Raw genomic sequence first — 14,874 nt, forward strand, 5'->3', positions numbered from 1 at the left:
ACATATTTTTACTAAGTTTCATTAAGATTTGGGGTGCTAGATCAATTCCTAGTTTTTAAAGTTTTCATAATTATCTCAACTTCTGTTCATTATAAACGGCTTGAATTTTTAAGGGATTAATTAAGTCAACATTCTACACATTCCTATAAAGTTTTTTAAAGATATGATATTTGGTTGGGGTGCTAGATCGATTCCTAGTTTTTCAAGTTTTCATGATTTTTTCGACTCCTGTTCAAGATAAACAGCTGGAATTTGTGGAATAGTACGGTTTTTTTGAGCTAATATCATATTCAACCTATACTCGCCCTTTAAGCCAGTACCCAAAGTCTGAGACTTTTTAAAAATTGAATATTTGATCCTTTGTCCCCTCCCTTACTCCCTGACCAATTCTAGTATTCTTGGTGTTGGTACAAAAGACCTAAACTAAAAACCTAAAAGTCAAAGACCTCAAGGGACAAGAGACTTAATTGGACGAAAGACATAATGTGTAAATAAAAGAAAATTGAAATAAATCAATTTTTATAAGAAAAAATCTTCGAATTATTTTTTTAAAATCTTCAAATATATTTGGTAATAAATCCATGTATGTTTTTTTAAATCATTCGATTTTGACGTTCTGAATCTTTAACGCCTTTTTGTATTGAAATCTTTGCACTTTCTAACCAATAATATGGCCGGATTGTTTGTCTACAGTTTTCCTCACATCTGATTTAGATAGCAGGTATCTACTAGATTATATGTATTTCTACTATGGCTGATAGTACGAACAAGTTCAAACAGTACATCTTTAGATTGGGTTGTACAGGTGTCCAACAATATATCTAGATGGTCCATCTGACCCATTTTTCATCAAACTTAAAAAGGTATTATTAGCAGACAAATTGACTTTGTTTACTTTTTGTTATATACGAGATACAGGGTATGCAATATTTCGGCAATATCATTTTTAGAAAGCTAACGTTATCCTAAGAAAATAAGTTGTTTATAACTAACTTATTTTATGTGTTTATATGCTTCACATTATACGAGAAAGAAATTTTTACACTTTACAATTTACCCAAGCAAGCTTTGTCCTAAGAAATTCGACTATTCATAACTGATACATTTTGCGAACGAATGAAAAATCAACTTCTCTGTCGTATTAAAATCTGTACACTTTCTTAGCAATAATATAGCCGGATTATTCATCAAATAGTTTCCTATTGGCTTATTTAGATAGTGCGTATCTATATAGATTATATCTATTCCTACAAGACAGTATGAAGTTGAAACAGTACATCTTCAGAATGGGCTGTACAAGTGTCCAATGATAATAGACAAATTATTGATAAACCAATCATATTTTTAATATATTTAAACAAAATATTTAATCAATGAAAAATATGTTCCGGTGGAGAGGGATAGCTCATTGGAAAATAAATTAAATTTTTCCTAAACGATAAGCATTAGAATTTTCTCGGTTTCTCGGGATTTGGGAAGGGGGTTGGGAGAATGTTAAAAAGAGGCGTGTTTACTACATGATAATCATGAAAAATTACTCAAAATTATTCATCAATATTGAAAACTTGATAAAGTCTATAAAGGATTTAGTTTCTGTTAGCGCCCCTAGCATCTAGGGGCTTTATATTCGAATGAATTTGGAAGGGCAAACAAATAGTCCTAAACCATACCCAGACTTATTCAAAAACTGGCCTAAAACCATTTCAGCACCTATAAGAAGCCTCACGTAAAGTATAACCGTATGGGTTCAGTGGTGATCGAGATCCTTCGTTACAGACAAAAAAAGCTTACTACTTTATAGAAAAGGACAGAAGCATCCTTTTGTGATTTTAAAAAATGTTTACATTGATTTATTAATTAATGATGTACTAGGTTATAAAGTACGTACATGTTATTGTTTTGATATGTACAGTCATAGTAAAAGACAAGTGTTTATACATTGTAGAAAAAGCATGCAGACAGAAAATAGCACTAGATTTATACAAAAACAAGCTTATTTGAACAAAGAACAATACGAGTTTTAGAGTTTTATGTGGTCATATTTTAAGCAGTCTATCTTAAATAGTAGCCGAGAAAATCACATTTACGTACAGATGGACAGACAAAGTGAAATATATTATTTCTAAAAAAGATATTGATTTATTTAGTTTCTTATAAATGTAGCTCTTCAAAATTAGTATTTTTTTATGTAAAATTAAATATGTTGAAAAATCTCCTAAAATTTATTGACAAAATCTGCCAATTATGTTATAAAAACATTAGTATCTTTCTGAATATTGCGAAAGCATGAAACTTTAGGTTAAAGATAAATAAAATTGAAGTAAAAAACGTTGTTTTACTATAAAATGTTTCTTATAGATATATATTTTTATGTTATTTTGTAAGAACAATAGTAGTCCCAATTCTGCTATATAAACCCCATAAACGAACGATTTCATTCATTAACTAAGTAAACATGGATTTGAATGCATGTGATTTGCAATTAGTAATGGCCAATAACAACTATTTAAGCTAATACAAGTGATAGTTGCATAAAGTGCATTTAACAAGTTTGATTGCAAGTATAAGTTATAAGAATACCATCTAATGTATACAATTTTGTATTGCAATAAATAACATTCCATTAAGCAACACCAAAATAGTCATCTTGATGTTTTTTTGTGAAAACAGGACAGCCATTTATGTTCCATATATCCCAAAAATATGATTTTCGTGCAACTACCCCTCTATTGAAAAATGTATTTTTTTCAGAATTCTAATGAAGGAAAATTTGCAATGACGGGCAGCTTAGATTCTGACGTTTATGATGAAGGTAAGAGAAGCTTTGTGTAGTTTTTTAAAAGCGAAGCTATTCTATAAGTATTAAAAGCGAAGCTTTTCTATAATTAGGGTCGGTCCGTACTTCCGGACGTCCGTCCGTCACAGACGGATAGCTTTTTTCGTTAATTTAGGCATGTTAGAATTGTCCTATTGATTGCATGGTGATTCCTTTAGTAGTTAGGTACGATTTAGGAAGCGTATCAACTCTATAATCATTACAAGAATGTCCGTGCGTCCATTTTAAATATGTTGATTTTTTTACTTAACAACAAATTTTTATGTGATCTAATCATCCGATTGATCTGAATTTTGGTATGTATTTTCCTGGGACAACAAAGTTTGTTATAAGCGAAGCAACTTTATAATCAAGTCCTAAAAATGTAAGTATGTCCATAAACATTATCCTGTATCAAGCAGTTTTTTAACAAATCTGCTTACAATTCTGCTTCGACTCTTATACATTTATATTCTGATTATTCAGTTCTGACACTAAGTGTTAGTGTCTGTTTGTCCTACCGTTTAATTGCTTTGCTTTTATGGATGTTGTAATCCTTGTTTCTGTAGAAAAGCTTTCCTATAATTAAGAATTTTCATTTTGGAGAATGTGATTATCTTGGCTAGCATTTAAGGTAGATTCCCATGCCAATCTAGCGTATAGCTCACAATCGACGATTTAAAGTTATGATAAACAAAAATACCCTTTAAATATTTTTTAAAAGTTTGTATCAAACAATGAAGATTAAATAAAAGTACCATATTATCTCGCATTCATTGGCTCTAAAATTTAGCTGGTTTATGCATAACTAATTGTGTCCAGACTTTTCAATTAATAATTCTAACCTATAGAGGGGGTAATTTTGTTTATCAGCATTGGGGATGTTTGTCAATTCATCAGCTATTGTCTTTTCCATAAGTTTAATTTATGTTTGTTTTACATTAAGAATAAATTCTAGAAGCTTATTGTTTTTACAGGTTTAAGCTGGTTAATTTATTCATTTTTGACATAATATTTATTTATCGCATCGTGTTAGACAGTGTTCCGCGGATAGTAAAATAAAAATTGTAGGATTAATTATAGTTTTTTTCAATATGGCTCAGAACCGGTTTTAATCGAGCGGAAATAAATCTAAGTCATACTGGAATAAAATAAGTGTTCTTTAAAAACATCCCAAAAAGTGTTTTGATTCTAGAATCTAAATATAACTAAACTACACGATTATTTTGTCTTTGATATCGTTTACCCCTGGGAGGTAGAGAACATAAGCAACGTTTTATGCATATTTAAAACCTGCCAAACGCAGAACTTTATAAACTAATAAATAAGATCATGCTGCTATGTCGCAACACTTATTGTTATTTTATGTTTTGTATTAAATTTTAAGGCAAGTTATTTTATATAATCATTGAATTAGTCATTGTATTATTTAGCTTACTTTTTCTTTTTTATTTGTTTAAGCAAAATAAAAATGCACAAGAAAAAAAAAACACTAGGATACTAATAAAAGCTGCAGTTATTAATTTTTTTCGTCAAATTTTTTTACTAAAGTGAATTCTATAAGTAGCGAAGCATTATCAATTTGTATGTTATATAAACTATTAAACATACGAACTTTTAGAAATGGCTTTAGAGTTGTTACGCTTATGAATCAGCAAACAAGGTTTGAAATCGATAGGGCGATTCTAACATGTAAGCTAAAGTTAACGGTTAAGCTATCTATATGGGGATAAATCATTAAAAAACTCTTATTTTTTAATTTTAGGGGAGTTATGTATCGACGAAGGACCCCCACTGCCCTGCTTTTCATTCCAGGTAAGATTTTTTGTTTTATTAAAAAGCAAGACTACTCAAGATACTTCTCAGTCGTCAGGTACTGTATATCAGCGACGTTTAACACCCCCCCCCCCCACCGGTCCCCCCCACCGGTCCCCCCCCCTCTTCTTAAAAAATGCTTGAACTTCTTTTCTGTGTATTTTATTCTTTCCTCAAAATTTTAGAGTTTATTCTAGCCGTTTACGAGATCCTAGTTGACATACATAAGTTTAGAAATTTGATTAAGAAAATTTGTCATCTTCTTTAATGTGATGATACAATAGAGTTAATCTAGAGACATACTCTCTAAACCAGCCAATAGGGGAATAGTGGAGGTACATTCCAGGCATGTCATTGGTTGAAATTGTTTACAGATTTGGGTATATTTTTTTTTTATTTTGGTAGGATAATGATTCCTCTTTAATAGTTTCATTTCTTAAGATAAAGCTTTTCTTGGTTAATTATGTCATGTAAAAAAATATTTTCTAGAAATGTTATCCTCAAAAAATTCTTCGCTATATTACTTTAATGCAAAACTAAACAAATGTGATTGTGTTCTATAGGAATTCCTTTTCTCGTATTCATTCGAATCCGGTGGATAGGAACCGGTTCTTATCCATACGAAAAAACTATGTCTAGCATCTTATTATATCCAGCTTTCTACGAATATAAAAATGTACAATTATAAGATTAAAACCAGATTTTTTAGCCCGTGCCTTCGGCACCTCGGGGCTAAAGAAACTGGTTTCAATCTTATAATTGTACATTCTATATCCGCGGAAAGCTGTTTATAATACGATGCGAGAAAAAACTATTAAAGATGTACCATCTAGATATATTATGTCTATTGATGATACATAAATGCATAGAAAAATTTATGAAAATTACAAACATATGTGGGGTTACATCAATAAACAAGATCTGGATTTTAAATAAGGATCGTCATCCGCGCGTCAGCCGCGACAAATTTAAACTCATTTGGATGCTCAATTTAAAAAAAAGATTGATTGCTATATTTTGGACAGGTTTAGACTTCCAGCAGATTTTTGAAATTGTAATATGTTAATTTTCCTGAGGCTTACAAGCGGATAATGCGCGGTTGCCGAGCCCTCATTTTAAGTTGGGGATTTATCAACATTTAAACGACAGAACATGTAAGTTTTAAGTCTTTGGTAACAAAAAGCAGATGAACAAAGCATTTATCGGACCAAATATTCTATACTAATCTAATCTAGCCCAAGATTACAGGATGGACATACTTCCATTTTAGGACTTGTTTTTTGAGAGGCTTTGCATTATAAAACTGTGCCTTATCGTACAAGGAATATATTAGTATTACTTCTACTGAAATCAAGTATATTGGATAATAAGTAGCAAAATAAATTATGAATATCCTAACTTTCAGCAAATGATGATAGAGTTTCTAAGCTTTCTTAATTATACCTAGATGTTAAAGGAATCGTCGTGCCAAGTTTGTAAACTATAGAACTATTCTGGCATGTCTTAATTAACTGTAATTAACTCCGATTTAAATGTAAAAAGTGCCTTAAAAATGTACAAAATCTACTTTTATACTCAAGTGTCATTTTGTTAGTATACTCTTATGTTTATGTGTGTGTGTGTGTTTGTGTGTGCGTGTGTGTATGTTTATTAAAATATTAAATTTCATCACTTATATTTAAAACAGATTGAATATGATATGCATATGTTTTTATATTATTTAATGTATATAATTAATTTTAATTAAATTATTATATAATTTTAAACATAATTTTAAGTTTATTATTTTATGATTTTAAGGGGGTGTATAATACATATGGAAAATGGGATGTAAATACCCCCTCAAAAATTAAATTGGCAAGGCCTTTATCCCCCCCCCCCCCTCATGGTTTCAGACCCCCTTGGGGAATTTATGTGCCTGCCACTGATTTTTAATCAAAAAGTTGGAAAATTGTAAAAGTTACTATTTGTAATTTGGTTTAAGGTATACTCTAGCTATAGAGAATTCTTGCTTCTAAAATATAACCTCGAAAAATCAAGATCATACTTTTAAAAATCCTTAAGCTTTTTATATTGCCAATGAAAATATGACGTTATACTGGCCTCTCATTGGCCATTTAAAATGTATACTGCCATGTATTGTATGACAAAATTTTTTATAGGCATCATAAAGACTCAAAGAGCTTCAAAAAATACTTTGCATTTCGTTATCATCTTTTTAAAAATATTTAAAAATCTAAACAGACAAGAATCAGGAAGGGAGGGAGCATTGGTTGTTTTTTACACTGGTTCCCAAATTTATTGTAATGTTTTCTCATTCGTTTGCTTAACAACTTTGGGGACTGTTATGTTTGATTGGCTGGTTCATTGAGTTGAGTGTCTTGGCGTTTCAACCATTGATTGTAATCTACAGAAGGGGTAATTCTTTGTAGCAACAATTTATTGACCATTGTCTTATCCCTTAACATGCCTGGACAAGAATGCATAAACACAATACGAGAAAGCTAGAATTATTTTTATGTCCCTGCCCTCCAGTTTTCCATCCTGAGGTTGGGATTAATAAAAAGAATGCCCCGTTTTTTTCTCGACATTTTTTAGACCTGTCGTCTTCGTTCAATTATTATTATGAAAATGCCCTGTAGGATTTAAACAGAGTATACAACTATTTATTTAATTATTTCGATTTTGTTGGTACGGCTTTTATATAAGAAAAAATAAATAATCTTAAATCCATTTTTGCTGTATATTAATATTTGCATCTTTAAAGGGCTTTATTAGACATTATACAAATGGCTGAAATAATAATTTTAAAATTTTGAATTCCGAAGTTGTATACTCTGTTTAAATCCTACGAGACAATTTCATAATAATGATTGATTGAATGAAGACGACCGGTCTAAAAAATATCGAAAAAACGCGGCATTCTTGGTTCAAAAACCCATCTCTGTATAGAGCCAGAGAGTTAGGGACATTGGATTTTAAATTATACTTGTACCCAAAGTTTTATAAACCTGTTCTCTTATATGTTTGCTGAGAAATCATTGTATACTGTTCTCAGATGTTGATTGGTTCGTAAAAAAGGGGCAATTTTTAAATATCGTTATTAGGTGGGGGGGTTATTAGTACCGCTCAGAACTAATTTTAATCCTGCTTCTATGAATTTGATTCTGAGCCATACTGTAACATCCGGTCCATTGATTACTACTGGGACAGAATATATTATTGTCTTTTTCTTCCATTTTCTTGGACTATTGCATAATACAGTTTTTTTTCTTGTTTTGTTTATAATGTGTCACATGAGGTCAAATTAGGAATAGTTATTAATCGCATCGTATTATAGACAGCTTTCTGCGAATATTAATGAAAAATTAAAGATTAATTTTATGATAGTTATTCTAATATTCGTGGTAAATATCCTGTCATACGATGCAATGCATGATTTTTTCTGTACGGCTGAACACCGGTTCTTAACCTGCGGATATTACTCTGTTTCAAAGCCATACTGGAAACATTTATACGATACAGTAGCTTTTTTAATGGAACAAAAGTATTGCTTGATTTACCCCACTTACTGTTAACAGAAATAATTCATTAATGTCTCATTTTCTTTATTAGCTTGGGGAGTTAGTCCATGAATTGGTTTTGATCCAGCGGGTAATCAAATTCGATGCTATACTGAAAATAAATTTATTTCTTCAAATGTTATTTAATAGTACGACATTTCTTATTTATATTTTAATTGATAAAAAGATAACTGTGATTAACAGCTGTTTAATTTTTCCAAGATTTTTCCTTGTTAATTGCTAGCAAATATTCAAAGGACACTATTTTCTTAATTTTATATCAGTAAATCCACCGAAAAAATATACAGTATATCCTCAATTTAAAGCATAGATGAACTATATCTGTTAATTTTACTTATTGAGTGTCCTTTAGTATTAAACATTTTTGGCGGGAGGCCAATTTTTGATGTAGGCATTAAAGATCAATTCTTAAATTAATATTTCCCCTTATACAATACTTTTGTTTACAGTGTTTTTGATTTTTTTTGCCACTTTTCCCAAGCAGATTACTTATTGATAATATAAAATAATTTTTTTTCTTTCTGAAAGTAAATCTCAGTTTGCTCAACAGTTTAATTATTTAAGTCTCCTTAATAACCTTTGCTAAAATGGCACTCGCATTTAGTGATTTACTGATAATATTCTTCATTCTTAAAATGTTTTTGGTCAATTAAACTTTTAGTGTTAACAGATTAAACAAGAATCTTATTTAAGTATTGGGCTAAGGAGGTGAGTTGACCCTGCTTTGTGCTGCTTGCTACATCAGGGGATTGGGGGGATGTTATTTTGTCCTTACCTTAGCACATATGATTCATTACGTCATACACAAATAAAATCATTTGAGTCTTTGAGAAGCTATACAGCTGCATATATATGCGAAGCAGGACACACAATGGCTGCTACTAACAAAGTAATCAATGATTTCATACAATTATTATTATTTATTCAATGCAAATAATATAGTTTGTTACAATAAGAACAAGTGTTTCTTTCGAAGTGATTTTCTATAATAATTGATATAAATTAGTCTAAAAGTCATAAAATACAATAGTGTCACATGTTTTATTTGTGATAAATGCTCAACAAAGCATTTTTTGAAAAGTGTTCAGACATTTGTCTGGTGAATTTTAAAAGAAATGATAATAAACAAGGACAATTACGTTGTAAGTAGCATATCTGCTACAACTTCTTTAAATGGGTATTGTGTGTGTGTAGCCATTGATGCTTGTAGTGTTTAGACCTAAGTAGTGGACAATTTTAATAAATCCTTAAATAATTTTATTTCATAATTACTTATCTAATAAATATATGTTTTGTTCTTGTTTTTATTAGTCAAAACTTATATGAGTGTGAATTTGATCTTCAAATCTTCATAACATGTTTTACTTTAGGACATGCCCCTGGATTTGACCATTTCCAAGTCACGTGGCAAGAGTAACCAATCAGATGCCACCAACCATGGCGGGCTACGGGTGAGAACAGATCTGATTGGTCCAACCATTGTGAATGAGGGCACAGTATTGGACCTGTCCATGTCCAATAGGAGGCGACCAGGTAGTGATGGTGGTAATCCTCAGCTAGGGAATGAGAGTGAGGAGTGTGATTATTCTTCAAGAGAGCTTACAGTGCCATCTTCCAGTGCCAGGTATGATTCAAAAGTAACCCAAAGTTTGAGGGGGGTCGGGGTACCTATTTAAAATTAACCCCTAGTGGGAGCCCTGTCATTAACTAACCTAACCTGACTTAAAGTTAAACAACTTATTTTTATTTCATTTCCAAATAAGTGCAAAGGGGGGGGGGGGCTGACAGATTCTTTAATGCATGACTAGGTACTTTGAGGGAAACCATGATTTTTTTTTTTTTAAATCATAGACCATTAAAAATACTGTTAATTTCTTAAATTTTAGACAACCCTTTGGAATTCGCACGTTGATGGGTCTAACCTCAGCCTCTACCTCTCCTCTGAGTGACCGCTCTTCCTCCCCCCTCCAATATCCCATCCTCTTCACCCCTCCTCAGACTAGTCAGCTGATCTCTCCCTCTCCTTCCCTATCTCCAGGTAGTAGCCGAGGAGAAGCCAGTTCACCAAAGGCTTTCCCAACTGCTGTGTTGTCCAGGTTTCGTGAAAGTGTTGCCTCGGCCGCAATGGCCAGATATCGTGATAAACAACAAACTAACGTTCCAATGTTAATTAGTAGACAGCAACAAATTGTGAGTGAAAAGAATCTTAGGTTAAATGAAATAAATAAAAAGTATGTAACTAAAGCCAAAAGTGAATTCTATATTGCCTCATCTACCCCTCCCCCGCTGATAAGCTACAAACCAAAGGCTCCACCCACTCCCCCTCCACTAAAGCCTTCCAGTGATGACGCCATAAAACCCGCCACTGACGAGGCGAAAAAAGTTTCAAAATCTGATAATGTAGCCAGTGATAATAATGTTGAGGAAAATGACTCCGCCCCCACGCCACCCCTGACCAACACCTGTGGTATCTGGAACCTGACGGAGAAGGACATGGAGAGGATGTTTGAGCCGTACATCACACACACGGACAAGAAGTTCTGTTGTACCATCTGCAGTACAAAGTTTGCCAACAGGGATAAAGTTATTAGGTATAGTTTTGTTTTCGCATCGCATCGCATCATAGACATCTTTTCGCGGATATTAAATTTATTTAAACCAGTTTTGTTAGTCCTTAGGGGCCGGAGGCCTGTATTAACAAAACTTGTATTAATTGTATGATTTTTATTTTAATATTCATGTAAAATTTTCTGTAATACGATGCTATACATGATTTTTTAGTATTGCTGAGAACTGGTTCTAATTCAGCAGATTTTAATCGGTTTCTTATTCATACTGGAAACCTATTTATATTATTTCTAGTAGCGAAGCTACTTTTTAAATGTTTTTGGTCTTAGGTAAGACTGTAAGACACTTAGTATTTTTTGCCTGCAGTAAAGTATGACCTGTTCAATTTATTATATTTTATTTAAACAAAAATGATGATATATCAGGGGTTCAGGGGTTGAGTTAATGGAGGATATAGATTTATACTCAACCCCCCCCCCGGCCCCCCCCCCAATTATGTTACAAAATATCTCTTGTTGATTATTGGTTAAAAGTAGTTAGTACCAGCCAATTAATACTAAAATATACCCAAAGTTTTAAAGCCAAATGTGTATTGGGTACCAGTATCTTCCCATTGTCAACTACCTCCCTGTTAATTAAGAGTAAAATCAAGTGTACATATGTACAGTACATATCTAAAGAGTATTGCATACTTTTGTATCATGATTCTACTATTTCTATGAATGAAGCATTCATTTTATTCACAATTGGTGTATTATAGTCAAGAAAACAAGGATGAAAACTTTGAAAAATGAAAACTTAAAATGATTAACATAGAAGTTTACAAAAAAGAGATATATTGAGTTGGGGGGTTTGAATCCTGATTTTAGCAGCAAATTTGTAATCTGGATTAAAAGGACCCTTTAAAACACCATAGAAAGCTTTTCTGATAGTTAAACCTATTCTTACCAGCAATTTTCGATATTTTAGCATCATACAGAGAAACATATGTATATGTATTGACATGTAAATTTTTACAGAATATCTTTGCTACTAATTGAAGTAACATTTCTATTCAAAAAAGTACAAGTATGACGAAAACGGCAATACATTTTGTCAATATTTTTTTGTCATGATAAATTTACTCTTTTACCTCGTCCCTTGCCAATCCATATACAGTTGATATATCCATAATACAAAGTAGCTTGATGTCTTAAGATTAAGATATCAGGAACCATTGAACCGATCGGATTCTACTTTTTAGGGTATATACCTATTGGTCCTGTGGTGGTTTTAAGCTATTTTCATGGGGGACACCTCTACCCCCCCCCCTAAAATGAAAATTCTCCCCCTCCCCCCCCCCAAAAAAAAAAAGTTTTCTTGGGAAACTATTTCACATACAATTAGCAGCAACCGGTTTTTTTTAGTGTTTTTTTATTTCCTCTTGGGGCACAGCCCCTAGAGGCTAGGGGCGAAGTCGCTAGTTTAATATATTTTAGTTCTTTTCTCAGAAAAAAATCTTTAAACCAATGAATGGTATTTATCTATTTATTTTCAGCCATATAGAGAACAAGCACATTGACTGTTTCCAGTACAAATGTCCTCAATGCAGAACAACAAAAACCTCCAGGTAAAAACATTATGTTCAAATGAATACAATGATATTAATCCCTGTTTTGTTGGTCCGGGGACTGTGGCCCCTTAGGGTCACACATCAGATTTAGTAATGCTGCAGTCTCTGTGGTCGAACCCTCCGATTTTCTAGTTTTGTTTTTAGTGGAAGGTAGATTTAATTAAATCTGTCTAACCAACGAATAGACCAAAACCTGTTTCCTGAAAGTTAAAGATTAAAAGCTCAATATGTTAAGATATATTAATTGGCATATACTTTTTTTTAGTAAAAGTCAAAACTTTTTGTATCTTTGTGTGGTTTTTGGAAAATGAATTCACATTTTTTATGACTTTAGGCTGGCGTTTGACTGTCACATCCGAAGTCGGCATGCTGCTGATAAAAGCCTGAAACCCCGACTCAGGCTGAAACGGCAGTTTTTCATAAAGGTAAACTTTTGAATTTTCATTGTTTCAACGAAGCTACTCTATATTTGTTTGTGTCTATCTGTCTAGCTGGTATTAGTTTAATGATTTTTGTTATATCATTCGTGGTAAATTGTCTTTATTACGATTTTATAATTGATTATCCAGTATAGCTGAGAACTGGCTCTCATCCATAAATACTAAATATTAATCAGTTTCGAAGCCATACTGTAAATTTAATTAACTTATATTGTCATTTCTGTGCTACTTTTTGATATTGTCATCCAATTGTTATATTTAATTAACCTATGTTACCCCCAGGAGGACCGGAGTAAAGGAGGTGCGAAGGAGCGGAACGGAGACAAATCGACGGAGAATCCTAAGTCGGGCAAGTTTAAGAAGAGAGAAAGCTATGATCTTCTGTTTGTTACTTTCCTAAGGTTAGTCTTATTTAAAATTTTTTGTTTGTATCGTAGCTACTCTACAAATACAGCAAAACTTATCCGGCCGTTCGACAACCCCCCCCCCCCCTTTTATCTTTGAAATAAATTAATAAAAAAGGTGAGAGGAGTAGTTTTTCGATTGTTCTTTACTTTAGGTCAGAGGTGGGTTCTGGTGGATTTTTCACAAAAATAATTTTGCCCCACTAAGCGATTAGTGGGGCATTTTTTTTAAAGAATCCACCTCAGGTTTGCTTTGATTATATTAGTGGGACTTAGTAAGACAAATACTACTTCCATTTCAATTTGTTTCAAAACTAAAGAGGGAGGGGAGTTTCCGTGCTATCTGTTAAAGCACCATTACCGCAAATGAAAAATCAAAATGAAAAAAAAGTTGGATGAATATTAGTTATCTTAAGATGCTTTTTGTACACAAATTAATACCTAATAACCAAAAACATTTTAGATTTGATAAACTCTTTGAAATTCCATTTTGAAACTAAGCTACTTTATCTTATTTTAATTTCAAAAAGGAGTTCTGTAAGTTACAACAAAATTTTATTTAACTTTATGCGCCTTTTTATGTAAAAACCCGCGGCCCTTTTAGAACCATTATGAAATTCAGAACTGGTTTAGAGAAAGTTTAAGAGATTTCTTTTTATTTTGTATTTTACATGATTCTTATCACAAATCTTAAGGGTTAAGACAATGGACGATAAATTAATATAATTCCCAAAATACCTCTCCTGCAGATTAAAATGTTTTGTTGAAAAGTTTGGACACTACTAGTTTGGAATCAGAATTCATTATAAGTACCCAAAATTTTTGAGCTAAATAAAATAACGTAGTTATAAAAGTTTGGATATCATTGTAATTTACAGTTCAATTCCTCTTCCCTCTCTGTTTTGGTAAAAGATTGGTAAAAGTGGCCGGTTCAACATTCATACTCTCCCCCTAAACTTTTTAGATAAATTAATTTAAGGAAGGGGTTAGTTTTTTTGTGTGTTCAACGTGGGGCTATCCCCCTCTATTTACAATATTTTTTTTGTAAATGGGGGGGGGGGAGCGATTAACTATTTAATTTTCTTCCTTGCACTATCCACCTATCTACTTATATTTTAAAAGCAACCAGACAACATTTCAAGCAGTATAGCTACTTTTTAAAGCGAACGTGTATATCTGTCTTTCTGTAAATCTTGTTTGTTTTAGTTTTAGAATTTTTCAGTTTCTTATTTTTTCTCTGTATCAATTTGCTTCCTTTCCAATTAAATCCTCTTCTTAATTTTCTCCCCCTCAACTAACCATTCAAAGAAACAGCTTCGCTAATATTTAACATGATCGTCCTTGTTTTTTTTTAATTTATATATAAAAGAGCTTGGATACAACAATCAAAACGTTTTTAAGTGGCCCCAATTTGGGAAATAATTTTTATTCAAATTTTGCATTTCTTTCACCTTTTATTGTTTTTAAATACCAGCCACGTTAGCAGTCGCAAAACTGCTGCTATTTAGCCGCCAGCTTGCTGCTGGTTGGCTGCTGAGATTTTTTAACTTATCGGATTAGTTGCGGTATTCAGAATTTTAATTTAGTGGTAGGGGGGGGGGGGGGGAGGTTAGTTTTCTTTTAGGGGCGATTGTCA

The 14,874-nt window shown here is 32.3% G+C and overlaps 1 protein-coding gene across 3 annotated transcripts in view; it reads left to right on the forward strand.

The window, feature by feature from the left end:
* The first annotated feature begins 543 nt into the window (after positions 1-543).
* Positions 544-14,874, forward strand: part of LOC145332670 (uncharacterized) — a 34,563-nt gene continuing 20,232 nt past the window's right edge. For 2 of the 3 annotated variants that reach the window (XR_013884256.1, XM_080177677.1), the window contains exons 1-6: positions 8,963-9,103; positions 9,585-9,838; positions 10,101-10,805; positions 12,320-12,391; positions 12,729-12,819; positions 13,117-13,235. Coding sequence is in view for 2 of the 3 variants with exons in the window: in XM_080177677.1 (XP_080033803.1) it covers positions 8,972-9,103; positions 9,585-9,838; positions 10,101-10,805; positions 12,320-12,391; positions 12,729-12,819; positions 13,117-13,235 (1,373 nt within the window). In the remaining variant the exon portion in view is untranslated. Of the gene's footprint in view, positions 722-2,751; positions 2,813-4,580; positions 4,631-8,962; positions 9,104-9,584; positions 9,839-10,100; positions 10,806-12,319; positions 12,392-12,728; positions 12,820-13,116; positions 13,236-14,874 lie in introns of those variants that run through there. The other variant, XM_080177678.1, reaches the window with a different exon arrangement.

The sequence above is a fragment of the Acartia tonsa genome, chromosome 11 (assembly GCF_053477335.1).
Source record: "Acartia tonsa isolate MP-2025a chromosome 11, ASM5347733v1, whole genome shotgun sequence".
NCBI lineage: Eukaryota > Metazoa > Arthropoda > Copepoda > Calanoida > Acartiidae > Acartia > Acartia tonsa.